The following is a 16,386-nucleotide window of genomic DNA, read 5'->3' on the forward strand; positions in this document are numbered from 1 at the left end:
AAATGACAACCTCCATATAAAACCAAATGAGTAAACATACAAGATAATGTAAGCCATATGAGAGAAGTAAACGAGTAAAGAGAGAAACTAAGAAAATCATAATAGTTTTGAGAGGTTAAATTAAAAATATGTTAAAACAATAGAAATAAAAATTATTCATCAATCACAATGACAAAAAAAACCCTAATAATATTACAATGTGACTATTGGAATGAAACAGAACCTCTGCCCCACTCTATATATAAAATAAAATGGACACTCATAAACGACACGTGCCATTATTCCCACAAATAAGATGACTCATATTTTTGTTTATGTAAAGCATGATGGAGTTTTACAGCAGAGAGGAAAAAAGACTATTGGAATGTCAGAGCCAATGCTTTAAACATTTTCCTAAAATTACATCAAAAGTGATATTTTACAAATCCTGACATCACTCAATTCATTTATTTAACTTAACCCATGTTGCAACGATAAAAGCTTTCATTGGTTCGTAATCTGTTTAATTATGCCGCTCTACTCCTGAATTTCAAAGATAAAAAATGCCTACTAATTAGCACCTCTTCGATATGCAAAATAAAATGTCCCAAAGGAGATTTTGCTAAAAATATAATACGACTCTCAAAAATGCCATAGAACACAAGCCAGCCAATCTAGCATCCCAATCACAAGAAAAGCTTCAGTCAATTCAAGCTAATGATGCAAAATAATTAATAGTGTAGATTGCCTAACATCGAATTCCAAGTAAATCCATAAATGAAATATCTCAATAAAAAATACATTGTCAAAACTTTTGGATGCAGCAAATCTCTAGAAAATATTTAAAAATCAATGAAGAATTACATATTAAAAATAATCACGACCATAATTTAGGATAATATTGAATATTTGCCAAAAGACGGAAAAGAGATTAGATGGGGTACGTCAATGCTTACCTACCTCTCCTTGTGCCAAGCTGATCAAACAAGAGCACAGATTCTTAACTAGCCAAAGTACAAGAGCAATAAAACTTACAATCTAAGAAAACCAAAATATTATTATAGTCAACTCTAGTGAAGGACGGGAAATAATGAAAGGTGTAGATATCTTGACCTCTAAATTGAAAAAAATGCAACATAAAATAGCTTCAGCCAAAATAAGTTATCAAAAGTACTGACATGCTAAATCTCTTGCAATAATAACAAAATAAAAATGAAGTTAAATATTGGGCATACTAGTTAATAGCCAACTTTACATCAGAATATCATCCACTGCTGACAGAAGAAATAAAAATAAGATTAACCTAGGAAATTCGAAGTTTAACTACCTCTCCTTATGCCAAACTGATCAAACAAAGGCACAGATTGCTTAACTAGGTATGCCAAGAGTTCTGGTAGATCCAAGGGGGGAACTTCCTGCAATAAAATTAACCAGCAAAGAAAATCATATAGAAGTTATAGTTTATTAAAACGAATCAAAATATCCTCTTTTATCTGAAGGGAAAAAGTGAAATACCTTTGACTCTTCAGGCTCCTTGCAAAACGATTTCTGCAACAACAATGTCATAAGAAATTAAGGAAAATATATTCACTTTAAGACGATAAGAATAATTTCATAAATAATATGTGAAATAAGAATGAAGGCAAAAGAGCAGAAGCCAATTTATTTCTATGCATACAATATTTGACACATACACAAGTATTATAAATGAAACTGGTAGCATTCACAATTTTATGAATTCAAAAGGAAATCAATTGATCATTATTTAGATGCGGAAAAATCTCCAATGGGTGGTTTTTGTTGATGGGATAATATTTGAGATTTTCAACAAGTAGTTTTTCAAATAATCCCAAAGTAATTTGTCGTTGACGATGCTTAGAATGCATTTGACATGCTTGGAATGCATTTGACAGCTTTGATTTGGGAACTGCTTGCATAAAAGTAGTTGTAAGACATCATCCCATTGCCAGCAATTACAATGATGCACATTGGATAATTAAATCATTATAAAAATTAACGAAACTTCATAAATAATTTTCATCGATGGAAAAATAATAGCACAATCATCTTGCTTGAAGACTACTCTCAAACGATGAATGCAAAGTATATTTATATGGGATAAAGTTCACATACATAAATACATATACAGTCACGAGTGCGCACGCAAGTAGCCTTGTGTTCCTATTAGTAACTAACCTCATGCCTACTTAGCCATAATTAATCTAGTACCACACTTAAAAACTAATAAATAAAAAAATAGTTTCATAATTTCTATTAGTTTAGAATAGCATTATAAACTTGGGGTTTGTTAAGTTGAAATTAATTAGGATAAAAGCATATTTCAAATCCCATGTAAATTAAATACAATGTACTTTCATTTCTTAAGACTGGCTGTCAAAATAAATCCCTGAAATTTAGATTTTATGTTTGTTTAGTTGAAAAAATTGAAATCAAAGGGGTGGACAAGCTGACGATGGGGATGGCATAAAAGGCAAAAGCAAGGGGAGGGTCACAAGTGCAGTTTGCTGGTGGGATCACAAGCGTAGGTGAGGGCATTGGCGAAAAAGCAGGTTGTAGATCCCAAGAGTGGACAAGAACAATGGCAGGGTGAAGTTATGGATGAAGGAATGCCAAAAAGGTGCCAGCAAGGTTATCTAAGGACTAAGTAAGTGACATCAAGCACGGCAATGAGGGGACGGAGTTAATAGGTGAGAAATGTGAGGACATACACACTTAAGTGTTGCATTCTAATTTGAATGATTTTGTTGAATTCGAAATTCAACAAAATTGGGCTTTGTACAAAAAAGCCTCTCAAAAAATTTTGCCTTTTTCAACCTCAAACCAAGCATCATAAAAAAAATCTCACATTCTTCATTTACTATGCACCCCTAATACATCAAAACAAACTAACACGTAAAAGAATATCGTTATTGCACGCATTATTTTGACTATATATATTTCCTTTAAAAAACTCCCTTATCCCTTTGCATACTAATCCATGTAGCTCTCAACAAAAGTTGCAAATCTAATCTTAACATTTTGCCAATTTAATTTAAAAGTTTAAATTTGCAAATAAAACTTGAGAGGTTAAAATTGCAAAATCTCCAATTTAAATTTCTATGGGTGTGTTTGGGACAGCTTTAGTTTATAAATCACTAATATTCTTTATTTGGCTATTAACTTTCATGATATTTTCAAGGATTTATGTGGCAAAAAATTTAGTTTTTCACAATTAGATGTATCATTTGGCTTTTTTCTTAAGAACTAAATTTATAACCCATAGTTGCTTTCAAAAAACTCTATTTTTGCCATAATAATTTCACAACTAAATTTGCAAATAACTACAACCATCTCAAATGAGCCCTAAAAAAAGACCGGGTGATAGAAAAACAGAAAAAAATTCAAATTGAATGAATTAAGGAAACTACCCAATATAGCTCCTATTACTCCAAATTTTCCTAAAAGCTAACCAATTTTATGACAAAATCTAAATTTGAGAGCTATTTCTTTAATAAATGACTAATAATAATTTGAATAGATACAAAAAATTTAAATAGCATTCCAAAAGTTTTGCATTTAGTTTAATTGTGAGTAGTTAATGGTTAGTTCATATTTTTTAATAAATAGCACTAAGCATGGAAAATGTAAAAATTTTGAATTGAAAATCCACCTCAATCCTCTTTCCCCTCACTCTTAAAGTTTCAACCAAGGCCATCTATTTTCTCTTTGGCTTGCAGACCAAGATCACAAAAACATCAAGAATAAGTTTTTGAGCAACAACTAACCATTCCTTACTCTTCATCAACTAGAGTAGGCAAGAGAAAGATCAAGTAGATGTCAATTCATAAATAAAAATACCTATTCCCTTATCCAAGATATTCCAGCCAATTCCCAATTTAATATCATATTTGGAGTCACAGCAATAATTTTAACCCACAAAAATGTCATTATTCATTGTTTGATATTAAGGAAAACATAGAGAGTTCTAGGTAGAGAAAAAAAAAACAAGCGAATAGGAGTCAGAAATCAAAAAAAATGTGGGATGACAATAACTACTAAAATATTTGGTGAGGTTCCATTAAAGATCTCGAATAAGGTGCTAAAAATACTCACGGCTGCTCTTCTTCCTCCAATAAATCTCAATTCCACCATAAGAATATCTATTCCCTTGTAAAAATCTACAATAAGGTGCTAAAACTTATGACCACTCTTCTTCCACTCTGATAGGCAAGACAAACATCCAATAAATATCAATTCCACCAAAAGAATATATATCCCTTGCTCTAGATATTTTTCTATCAGTTCTACAAGACCCTCCACGCCAACTTTTTTTCATAGTTTCATTTTAGAAAAATAGTTTCAACCCATATGAATTTCAATATAATTGTGTGATATTAAGGGAAAGTAGAGATCTATGGAGAAAAATCCCCATGCAATTTGATATGAACCATGAATCAATAAATTTTAAGATTAATAGTTTTAAAATATTTGAACAGGCTATGTCACAGACATCCAATGATTACCAAAACTCATAGCCACCACAGGAGCTTTCATTACACCATAAGATGCATATTTAATACAACTACTAATGGTTAAGAATAACGATGCATAGGAGTAAGAGATATCAGAAAAAATGGATGGTGAAAAGATAATCGACAAGCACGTCTTATGATGAACCTAATGAAATCTTCATAAAAGGGTTTACACATCATGCAAAGGTCCATGAAGACCACAAAGTGAATAGCAAAATGGACAAGGTGAGTACCATAGGGGGTTGACCATGCATCCAAAGGGCCAAACATGCTATTAGAATTGGTTTGATGGAATCAAAAAGGGCAGTTGACTTTCTTAAAGATGCTTGAAAGAAAAGGAGAAGGAGTAATTCTTTTAATATTAATCCTTTTATGCAAGTGCAAACACTGTTTTAAATAGTAAAACAACAACTATTTCATTGAGGATTGAGAAATTTGTGGTCAATCAAAATATTTATGCATCATTACAAGATTAGGAATCATCAAGATGGGTTCTACCAAAAAAAAATGTTGTTAGGTAGATCATCAAATGAAAAAGTCATTTAGTTGTGATAAAAAGGAATTTAATTATTATGTAATTAAGATCAACAAAATTACTAAAGCGTGAATCTTATTTTTTAATTATTACTATCATGTGAGAAATTGCAATTGCAATAGAAAATGTCATTTAATAGAGAATTGTAACATAAGAGGCTCAAAGTAAATTTTGCAAATTGAACCTTGAAAGGACAAAATATAAAATTAGAAAGGAACAAGAATTTACATAGATCTTCAAATACAAGTCTATCGAAAACGAGAAATTAAGTGAAGAAAAATAAGAAAATTACCGAATATTAATTGCACTAATTTATCTTTCTCATGTCAAAGACTGATGTCTTTTTAAGAGATAATCTAGATATAATTAATTATTTATAATAGATTGCTAATCATAATTTGAATAAATTGAAGAAATATAGAATAAATTTTTAAATTTATGCATTAGATGGAATGGGGAATCATATGGATTAGGTCATATTTTTTATAATATGAATATGCAAAATATAAGTTGAAGAAAATTTAAATGAAATAGCAAGTTGGTCTTGACCCTCTCTATATGGCTTTACATCAAAGTTCTCTCTCTATCTATCTATCATTTTTTTTAAGAGTCTCTATCAATATACTTGACATGTTGTCCATAGTATGGAAAGAAAAATTAGTCTTGAGATTTCATGCAATGGGTAGCTAGACTTTTCTCTTTCTCCTCCTAGGTAAGCAAGAGAAACCTCCAACAAATCTTAATTCCTCCATAAATTATTTATCTCCTTTCCAAGATATTTCCTAGAATTCCATAAGACTTCTACACCTCACTTCTCCATTATATGTCTCAATTGCTCATTTTTCAAAGCAACTTTTTCTAATCAAATATTAAAAATAACATAATGTTGCAATATATGTAAGCTAATTTGGTATATTTTTTATAACTTCCAACAGGTATGACTTCCAATGTCGTGAGCCGATTTGTTCTACAAAATTTTTGCCAACACATCCATACACAAACACCAACAACAAATGATACACCCTTTTTCCCTATTTTACTCTCTAAGCCTAGAATATACTTTCATGGATTTGCTTGCAATTATAACTCCAAGCTTTAGTCAAAATTTGATGTAAATTTCACTATTTCATCTCCCAACATAGAAAGTCAACCAAAAATAAGATGCTAGATCAGTCATATCCAACAAATAAATAAATTTAAGATCGTTAATTTTTCTCATGTTAGTAGATGATGATTGCTAATAAGCCTTGCCTCGTCTTCCAATATAAGTGCACTCTTTCAAAATAAGGGTCCGTTTGGGGCAACTTGTGTGTTTCAGGATAAGCTGCTTATCCTGAAACGCCGCGGGCCGGCCACAGGGGTAGGCCCGCGGCCTGCGATTAGTGTAAAAACCCAAACGTAGTTTCGGATAAGCTGGCGAAACACGCGAACCAAACGGTACCCGAAAACGGTATGGCGGCATTTTGAAAACGCCACCCGCACTTATAAGCTGCCCCAAACGGAGCCTTAGAGCTTTGCTTAATGAGCTATTCCTAGAAAAATCTCTAAATATACTTTCTTGCGACTAGATACTAAATAATGTTAGATCCTATCCCAGAACTTCACAAACACAAAAAAATGAAGAAAAAAAGGTTGGAGGCAGAGAAATCAAGAAAGAGTAGACAAAAATCCATTATAAGACTCGAAAGAGCCATCATGCAAGAAGAATGTGGGACAAGCTTCAGAACCCATCGCTCTCCCTAAAATCTCTTGTTTATAGGAAGGAATCTAAGGTCGCGAGTGTTACAAAATTAGCTATACATGTAAAAGGAAATATATAAAGCACAAGAGGCATGTGAAATAAGTAAGGACTAAGATCCGGACAAATGATTAGTTCCCAAGCATGGGGAGGTCATGATTCCCCTAGAGGTAACTGTCGAGCAGCCACTGTAGGATCAAACAACATGGTCAATCCGGAAAGTTGGGGTCACTAAACAAGTTCGTCCTAAGTTTAATGGAAGTATTTCCATTTCTTAGTTAACAAGCAAGTTCACCATAATACTGGTGGGCATGTGACTTAAAACTATTGGGCGAGTTTGCAAGTTTGAATTGGCCTGGTTGGTTCATCATGAGTCTAACCTGATGAATCTTCCTCAATTTTGGACAGTGAGTGACCCCCCTGAGGATCCACTTTTGGGATATAAACCTAAATATTGCACTGCAATACAAACAGATATCTTATGCCACCAATTATAGCACAAAATTCCATTTTCGTTTGTTCTATACAAATTAACACTGATGCACACCATGAACAGCCATGATAGGGGTCCTGACTAGCGCATGCATTTGGCTAAATGCCGCTTAGTTCAAGTTAGTAAACATGAAAAAGTGAAACTACTGTCTCCCTGAAAAATTCAAAAAAAAAGATGAAAATATTAATAATAATCTGTCGAGTTGATGGCCAAACACGTACCAAGCTCAATTTCAGTTTCTCGACCAACTCGCTACCCTTGAAATTCCCAAATACATCGTTCGATTGCCCCTTTTTCTCTAATTCTTTAAACCTCCCCTTCAATTGTCGAATTGGTTCCCACTCCTCCTTCTCCCTTTCCCTTTCCTTCCACCGAATCCTTCTAACGAGGCGCTGAGTTCTACCCCTTTCAAAATCCAATAATCCTCCATTGTCATCAACTTCCGAGACGATGGCGTTCCGAATCCCGGACAGATCAATCCTGATACTCGACCTAGGACTCCACTTCTCCAGCATCTTCCTGCTAAAATCCGGCGATGAGTACGCTCGCCGGAACTCCGACAATTTGGGCTGGATCCGCTTTACGAACTCGAGCTCGGCGATGGCACTGTTCATCGGAGCTTGTGATGCGATGGAGAAGACAGACGCTGAATGAAGAAAGTTCTCGACCTCGCGGTCCGCCAGATCCTTGAAGGAATTAGCCCTAGCACGCATCAACTGGAGGTCGGCGCCCGCGGAATCGCGCACCTCCCTCCAACCCTTGGATATGAAGGAAATGGCCTTTTCCGCCGTCACGGAGGTCGACGGGCGGTTGTCCATGCCAAGATTGATCATCTTTGCCGCAAAGGATTAGGGTTAGGGTTTTAGAGAGGAATACATGAGGAGTTCTCTTCTGCGATGCTATCACCTTTCGCCTCTTTCTATGTCCAAATCCCTCTCCTCCAATCGGCCCTGGAGCGATATTGTTTCGACCAATAAAGACACGTGAGAGGAAGAGGAGCGATAGAAGGGAGGGGAAGACCAAGGAAGATTCGAGTAAATATGTGGGATCGCGATGTGTGCTGACCTGGATTCATGGTCGGCATTGATCATGTGATTTGATGACGTGGGTCAATGCAGTTAGCGGCGCAGAGAAGGGGGGCCCCACGTAACGGATATTCCGCACATGGACCATTGACGGTTGAAGGAGAAAGGCGGTGCGATTCTTCTCATCAAGTCTTTTGAGGGTTTTGGGAGGTGGACGTCTTGTTTACGGATCATTTTTTAATCCCTTTTAGGAGGTGTTTGATAACATATTTATAATAGGATTTATGATAGGATTTAACATAAATCGAGCCAAACATAAAAAAAAAATTAGTGAAATATGTCCTTAAATTAAATCTCATTTTGCTCTCCATCATGACTTCAATTCAAATTTATTGAATTTGATTTGTAGGAAGATTTATGGAATTTAACTTTTAAAGAACACACCTTGTGTAGCTCGATTATCACTTACTTGCTCACACGGTACGCCCCACTGTTCATTGTCGACTTCAAACAAATTGTTTCTGTTCTTCTAAAGAGAAGAGAAGGGAGGTCATGGGAGAGGCTTTTCGATGACATTTATGAGAGCAACCCGATTGAGGAATCTGCATGGAGAGTCTCCAAAGATGAAAATAATGTATTGGAGACTGAGCGAAAGAGGGTAAAAACGAAGTTTGAGGGAGAAGGTGATTTTATAGTGGGCAAAAAGTTATATAGTGTCATGTGGCTGATTCAGAAATAAGAGGTAGAGTATTTACATACATAACACCCAATTTTATACTTTTTACATTTATATTTAATGTGTAAACTTTTATTTTTTTTTTATTTTTTTTATCACCTAATATCATATAAAAAATATAGTCAATTTTATTTTTATTTTTATCACCTAATATCATATAAAAAATATAGTCAAAACATATTTATTTATTTTTAAATCAATTACATTATAAATCTTGAAATAAGATGTCAAATATTCTTTCAAGATTTTACTAAATTTAAACTTAATCCCATTAAACTTTTTTTGGATTTAAGGGCGGGCATTCGATTTGATAAATCTGAATTTATCTGATTTACAACTTCTATTTAACTAAAGCTTGAATGTAGCCAAACACCTCGATGGAGTTTTATGGGCTCCTTTTCATTTTTCCTTTATCTTAGGAAAATTCTTATATTTCTTTTTTTTCCTTCTTTTTCGCTATTAGATTTTCTTTCTTGTTCGGGCTTTTATCTTGTTTTTTTTTTTCTCATGGATTATTTTTCTCCTCTTATTTCATCTTTTTCTTAGTCTTTTTTTAGCCCTAGTCATATTTTTTATTGTAAGAGGTTTATCTCTTCTAATCTTACTAATTCTTCTAATTTTAATGTGTCATATGTTTCAAGCTCGTGTGATAAGTTTTCATTTATAAATAAAGAAGTCATTGCTGGCTCAAAAAGCAATGGACCCACCCTTGTTGGGTATGTTATTGGCAAACATCCTTTCTACGATAACTTGCAATAATTTATTACTAGAATATAGAAGTTGAAAGGTGTTATAAATTTTCTATCTCAATCTTAAGTTTTATTTATGTTTAATTTTAATTGTGCGGAAAATTTTGATATGATTTTTTTGGGGGGTGGTCCATATTTTATTAACGCTAAACTATTCATTTTTAAAAAATGGTAGCATGAGTTTAATCCTATTAACAAAGATTTCAAAAAAAATACTAATTTGGGTTAAGTTTCTTAATTAGCCCATATATTAATGAAATGAGTATGGTATTTCTAAGATTGCAAGTTAAATCATATTTCTGTTTGTTGTTAATTCTCTAACATCCGAATGTTTTTTACTATCTTTTGCTAGAATTTACATACAAATAAATATCAAATCTCCTCTTCATGATTTCATTCCTCTAGATATTAAAGAGCATGAGTTTATTTAACATGTGGTTTATGACAGGAAGTTCACCCCTTGTAAGACATGTTTTACTTTTACACTCAATTCTCAATATTGTCCTAAGATTATGAATGTTCATTCTATTACTGTTGTTCCTGTTTTCAGAGGGACAAATAAAAATATGTATTATACTAGTTAAAAATTTCGAAGAAGTAAGAGTAGACCTCTTATTCTTTTTAAGGTTTCTATTGTTAGTAATAGCATTACTTCCTCTATTCATGATTTCAATTTACATATCGATGTTTCATCTTGTAGTACTTACATTACTGTAGAGAATGTTGAAGTTCAGCTTATTAAATCTAATGTTAATCCTAAGATTACTATTGATCTTGATGTCAGTTCTTCTGGAGCTATTGTGTTAAATCAAGATAATCTAAATTGCAGAAATTTGCAAAGTGAATGTTCTATGTTGTCAAATCTAAATGAATGTACTGATTTACCTCATATTTATGATTTTGTTAATACTGAGACTGGGGAAGGTAATATCATGGCTCAAAATGGTATTATTGGAAGAATTTCTAATGTTATGACATGTATCTTATTCCTAATATGCTCAATATTGCCCTTATTGCAGTTTTCGTCTCTTTTTCCTCTACCTCTAGAGCAAAAAAGAAAAAAACTATAATAGATAATGTTATGCATTATTTTATTTTTATATGTTACTTTACTTTCTCTTTTATTGTTTATGTTTTATCCTAATATTATTGCTTGAATGTTCATGGATTTAATAATGAAACATGTGTTTTTTATTATAAAAAGATTATTTATGAGAATCATGTTCATCTGAATGAGTATATTGAAATTAAGTTCTCTTTCTTTTATTTATGATAATTTCTTTTTTAAGAGGTTTAGACTTCTTAATAATGAAAGAAGTGCAAAAACTTTGATATTGTTGAAAATAAGTCTATGTGAGTTAAATGAAACTTTGAGATTCTTTCTTTTACTGATTTAGAAGTCAAATCTCAATATTCAAAGGTATTTTATTTTCTCTTATACTGTTAAGTTATTAAAACTTTCATTTATGTTAATAATAGTTTCATTGTTCTAAATGATATTTGGAATTCTATTATTTTTCTTGCTGCTAATATTAATGATCATTGGCTTATATTGGGTGACTATAATTATATTCTTAAAGTTAGTGAAAGTGTAGGTGGCCTTCCACTTATTCATGTTTTCATTTGTTTTTCTCTCTTTTATTTTAGAAGGAGTCGTCAGCTTGTCGATCGTCATATACTTTCTCTATTCAAATAAATCTCCCTCCCAAATCAGATCGGTGATTTGTTCTCTATTCGAATAAATCTCCCTCCCAAATCAGATCGGTGATTTGCGTTCAGGTCAAAAAGATGAGAGAAACCGAATAAGAAGGGACATAAGACAAAGCGACAAACAAGAGAAAACACAAAACGTGGAGAGTCATCGTGCAGTAAACCTTGCAATGATAGGTTAAGAGTGTTCGCTCAAACAAGATCAGACGGAAGCACCTTAAACCAATATCCGTGAAAGAATGCCTACGTAAACTACCCAAAACCAAAGAGTCAGGTGTAGGTGCCTGTTCTGGGGTCAAGAGCACTCCCAAGGGACCAAGCGTATACCACTTGGTTAATTACATCTTAGAGGGTACCCAAGAATACTCTTGAAAAAAGGTGTTTCGCGTGGATTATCGTTAACATGGGGCAATAGGTACTCAAAAGAAAGTTATTCTATGTGGGACCAGTTCTGATGCTTCAAATCTCACACTAAGTCATTGGACAAAGAGTGAGTCTCTCAAATTCTGAATGGGTAGCGACTCATCGGCACACGGGGCCCGTGAAATAACTTAAATCGTCTTTACGGAGACATCCCAATACGTCAAAGCATGTTCGGGTCATAAGGGCAGAGGACAAATCGCCGTACCCCAAATGGGAGGCAGCTCATCGACATTGGGCCGTCAAAATGATAACAACAAAGTCAAAGGAGTGACGAGGCTCAAAGGGGCTCAACAAAAAAAAGGGGAAGGTAGAGTTAACATATTTTAAGGCGTGTCAAAATACCCGGGTGAGGATACTATTGATTTGCCATCCCAAGCTATAAATACCCTAAGCCTACTAGGTCGTGAAGGTAGTCGACCCAACAAGTCGACCCAACACATCATGAGATCGCCGGTCAGTAATCTGTGAATTGCGTCATCCACAGGAACCTCGGTAGCCCCTCAGGCCAAAGGAAGGAACTAAAACTATATCCTATGGCTAAAAGCTGGAGCTCCAACAGGTGAGGCTTATACCTATCAAAGTGGCAAGGATGCCTTAAGAAAGAAAGAGAAATGGAGGTTCAGCTACAAAGCTGAAAACGCTCCCAACAATAGGACTTATACCCCGTATGGGTCGAAGAGCCTTCTAACACCCTATGCGCACTAGACAACCACCTATATAAAGGTATGTTGGGCTAGTCAAGTTGAAGAAGCACAGGGACTCCTCCTTGGGACATGCAAATATGATGCATTTATATAGAGCGGTCCTTAAGTATTGTGGATGCTCTATTAATATATGTAGGAAAGTGAAAGTTACAATTTTTGGATTCGGAATATTATAATCATAAATTTTAATTATCTTAAATATTTTATTTAGGGTTTTTAAGCAGAACAATTAGGATTTTAAGTCTTAATGAGCCTATGTTTCATCGTGAAATCCCAGATAAACCACAGAAAGAAATAAGGAAAAAACATGCAAATGCAGACATGCAACAGGATACAAAAAACAAACAAGCCAAATCAAAATAATAAACAAGCCGGTGCTGCTGAGTCAGCAAAATATCTCAGAAAAGAAAAAGGTGGCAGACTCCGCATATACATGTCCGATCCTAATTATATACATCAATATAAAATGCAGATCTAAGATACGGGTCACGAGCATCTACTCTTGGTCCCCCTCCATGTGATTTTCGTGTTGAACATCTCAAAATTTGTGCCTGTATCTTATTTCTGCTACAGGACTCTCCTAGACTCTAAAAAGTACATAGACAAATAAAAGACTCTATCATGCACAAAAAAAGTGTCAGCGGGAAAGCTCACATGCAAATAACGTATCATGAGTTATGCCTTAAAAGTGGGGGAACTAATAGCATTTGCAAACAAAAGGGTCAGAAATCATTACTTGTTCCCCCCATAGCGATACCTGTGTGTGTGCATATAAATAAGCATGACTCCCTGCAGAAAAAACGTCATAGCACACTATCATATGTATGCAGCATTCAGTCACATCACAAGCACAATGCAAAAGAAAGATATCTGACTAGGGCAACCGATCCAACAAAGAATAATAGTCAAGTATCAAAAAGACTACCTAGCACCCTAAATTCTAGCCTAGCACACTATCTAACAAAAACTGCGTCAACCTAGTATCTAAGTGCGGGGTAAGTTATAGTATAGTATGACTTTGACGACGTTGTCATACCGACCCCGTCCTAAAGATCTGAAGGATCTAAAGGGTGTCACGAAGAGGGGTGACACGAGTTAGATCTATTAGATCTTTAGCACGGTCATACTCGTGTTAATCTCGATGACTTAACTCGCATTGCTCTTTGGAATCAACCCAGCAAGCAATGCTCGTTAAGGCATCGCGGCCGACACGGGGTCACTCTTCTAACGAGCATGGCTCGCTATTCATGCAAACATTCAAATGCAAATGCAGACAATCATGTGATATAAGTGATGAGTGTACAGTGGGGCAGTGACTTAGGAGAGGATGGGCATATCATGTAGGCAGCAACCCAAACAAATGGGTTTGTCGTAGCGGCAGTGACCCATAGATGGATGTGTCGTAGAGGCAATGGCCCAAGGAAATGGGTGTGCCGTGGGTGTGCCTTAGCGGCAGTGACCCAAGGAAGTGCAACACAAGCAAATGATAATGATCATGCAAGCTAACACATACAAGATGAAACATGCAAACAGGCAAGCATGTGATAAAATGCAAAAGCAAGCAAACATGCAAGTGGTGAGCCCACTGGATCATGGTGACCGTTCGAACCAAAGTGATCGATCGACTTGACCGGAGCGGCAGGTCAAACCAAAGCAAGACGCTCACCGGGTCGAGGCGGCTGATCGGAGCGAGGTGAAATGCTCGTCGGGGCGGGGTGGTCGGTCGGAGCGAAGTGAAATGCAACATGCACTAGGCAAAAATGCAATATACAGCAAAGCAATATGCAGGTAGCAAACCGGGCTTGTGCTAATGACCTCACATAGGTATCTAGAGTTGAAGCACTTGGATCTGCGGCATCGAATCCTCCAGCTTTGGCGTGGCAATGTGGAGGGTTTCCCCCTCCGATTTCTCATAGGGGAGACTCTCCACCGTTCATAGGGCGGACTAACTAAAATGTTTTTTTCCGATCTACGAACACTCAGGATCTTATAGGACAGACTAACTACAAAGCTTTTCCCGTCCTCTAAGATCGAACTCAACTAATCCCTTCAAGGGAGATTAGGAGCGTCAAAATCATAGGAAATTGAGATTTTGACCCGACGGGGTTAAGGCCTAAGGCTCACAACACAAGGGATCACTCGGCTTCTTACAAAATCGGTCAACACATGGGATTCCTACCCTACGGCTCTCTTTAGAAAATCGACGATCAATCACATAAGTACGTCGCTGTGTCGGCTCACGCTGGTGCACGCACCCCGTATGGGCGATCAAACACGCAAGCCTAGATAATACTAAATCCTAGGGCTAGCTAAGAGTTAGGAAATCTCACCACCGTGACGGTTGCCAATGAGTTTTCTTTGCTTGCTCCAAGCTTGTCAGCGTTCAATCTATGCTCTAGTGTGCCTCGTAGAACGTACACATGATAACAAAAAGACCCAATGATAGCAGGAGTCAGTGAGGTACGCAAAGTATTTAAATATAAACATCAAAACATATGAAAATATGATTGATACGTACCTCCAAAGAGGGGTCGCTCGAAGACGGTGGAAGAGGGGAACCCACGAGGATGTCGATGGGGAGAAGCACTTGCGGAGGCCTTTCCCGCAAGGTGGAAGACCATCACATCTCCTCGAATAGCGAGAACGCTCGTTGTCCGTGACGTCAAAATGCTCCGGTGAGGTGGAAGAGTTAGCTCACCGGCGGTGCGCATCAGGAGCAAAAAAAATGTGGAGGAAAGCCCAAAATCTTATGTTCTCCTTGCTAATTTTCTCCGGCGTAGATACGACGCCGGCGAGGAAGAGGTCCGGTGACCAAAGAAAAATATGTTGAGATTTTCATATCTATTTTACACTATTTTTGATGATATTGCACTTTAAAGAAGGGTATTTTATATATTTTGTTGCAGGTATGATGAATTATGGTCATTGGAGCAAAAAGATGCAAAAATGGTGCAATTTGGAGCAAAAACGAGCAAGAAATGAAATTTTGCCCTATCACCTTTCGATAAGTCTTTCGTGCTTAATCTCTTTTACAGTTATTGCATATTTTTGAATGAGATTACACTTTAAAGGAAGGTTGTTTTCATGCTTATTTTGTAGGGCTATCTATTAGGAACACAACACAACTGAAATGGGGCGAAACAGAGCTAAAATGGAGTCAAATTGAGCGAAACGGTGGAGCTGCGCAGTCTGCTCGCCAACGGTGAGATTTACCCAAGAAGATCGAAAAATGACAGAGAAGCTCGCTGATGGGGCCCTCGAGGCCGCCGATGGCGCCCGGGACGACTATGGACCGACTTTTGGCGGGTATGGGGCGGAATTCAACGGATTTGGACGGAACGTATTTGGACGTTTTTTGAAAGGATACTTGTGGCAACTCTTCAAACTTCGTCCCTACACTTTAAAAGAACGAATTTAGGTTAGAAATATGGGGGTTTTGTAAGAGAAATGTTAGGAAAAGTGTGGAGAAACTTTAGGGTTTTTAGAATAGGAGTAGAAACGTAGATTTCTACCCTTTTGGAGAGATTGGAGAGGAGATTTTGAGAGAATTTGTAAGGAGATATTCTAGCATTGCATGGATCGGCGGGAGACTTTGTGAGAGAGATTTTCTTCTTTCTTTCAAAGGGAAAAAGATAAGTATTATGTTCTTTATTATCTTATGGTTTTGTAAACACTTATCTAAGGGATTTGCTTTGATGAAATGAAGTTTTTCGTTGTATTTTCTTCGTGCTTTGTGATGTGTTTCTCTTACTCTCTCTTCTT

General features: G+C 35.9%; 1 protein-coding gene across 1 annotated transcript in view; it reads right to left on the reverse strand.

Annotated features, from left to right (window-relative positions):
• The window catches only part of LOC110019456 (digalactosyldiacylglycerol synthase 1, chloroplastic), a 29,408-nt gene extending 21,103 nt beyond the window's left edge, over positions 1-8,305 (reverse strand). Inside the window, exons 1-3 of the mRNA XM_020717116.1 lie at positions 7,499-8,305; positions 1,495-1,527; positions 1,307-1,394 (exon numbers count right to left, since the gene is read on the reverse strand). Coding sequence (XP_020572775.1) covers positions 1,307-1,394; positions 1,495-1,527; positions 7,499-8,110 — 733 coding nt within the window. The 5' untranslated portion in view covers positions 8,111-8,305. The remainder of the gene's footprint in view (positions 1-1,306; positions 1,395-1,494; positions 1,528-7,498) is intronic.
• Positions 8,306-16,386: the final 8,081 nt, after the last annotated feature.

Source organism: Phalaenopsis equestris, unplaced genomic scaffold (assembly GCF_001263595.1).
Source record: "Phalaenopsis equestris unplaced genomic scaffold, ASM126359v1 Scaffold000057, whole genome shotgun sequence".
NCBI classification, from domain to species: Eukaryota; Viridiplantae; Streptophyta; class Magnoliopsida; order Asparagales; family Orchidaceae; genus Phalaenopsis; species Phalaenopsis equestris.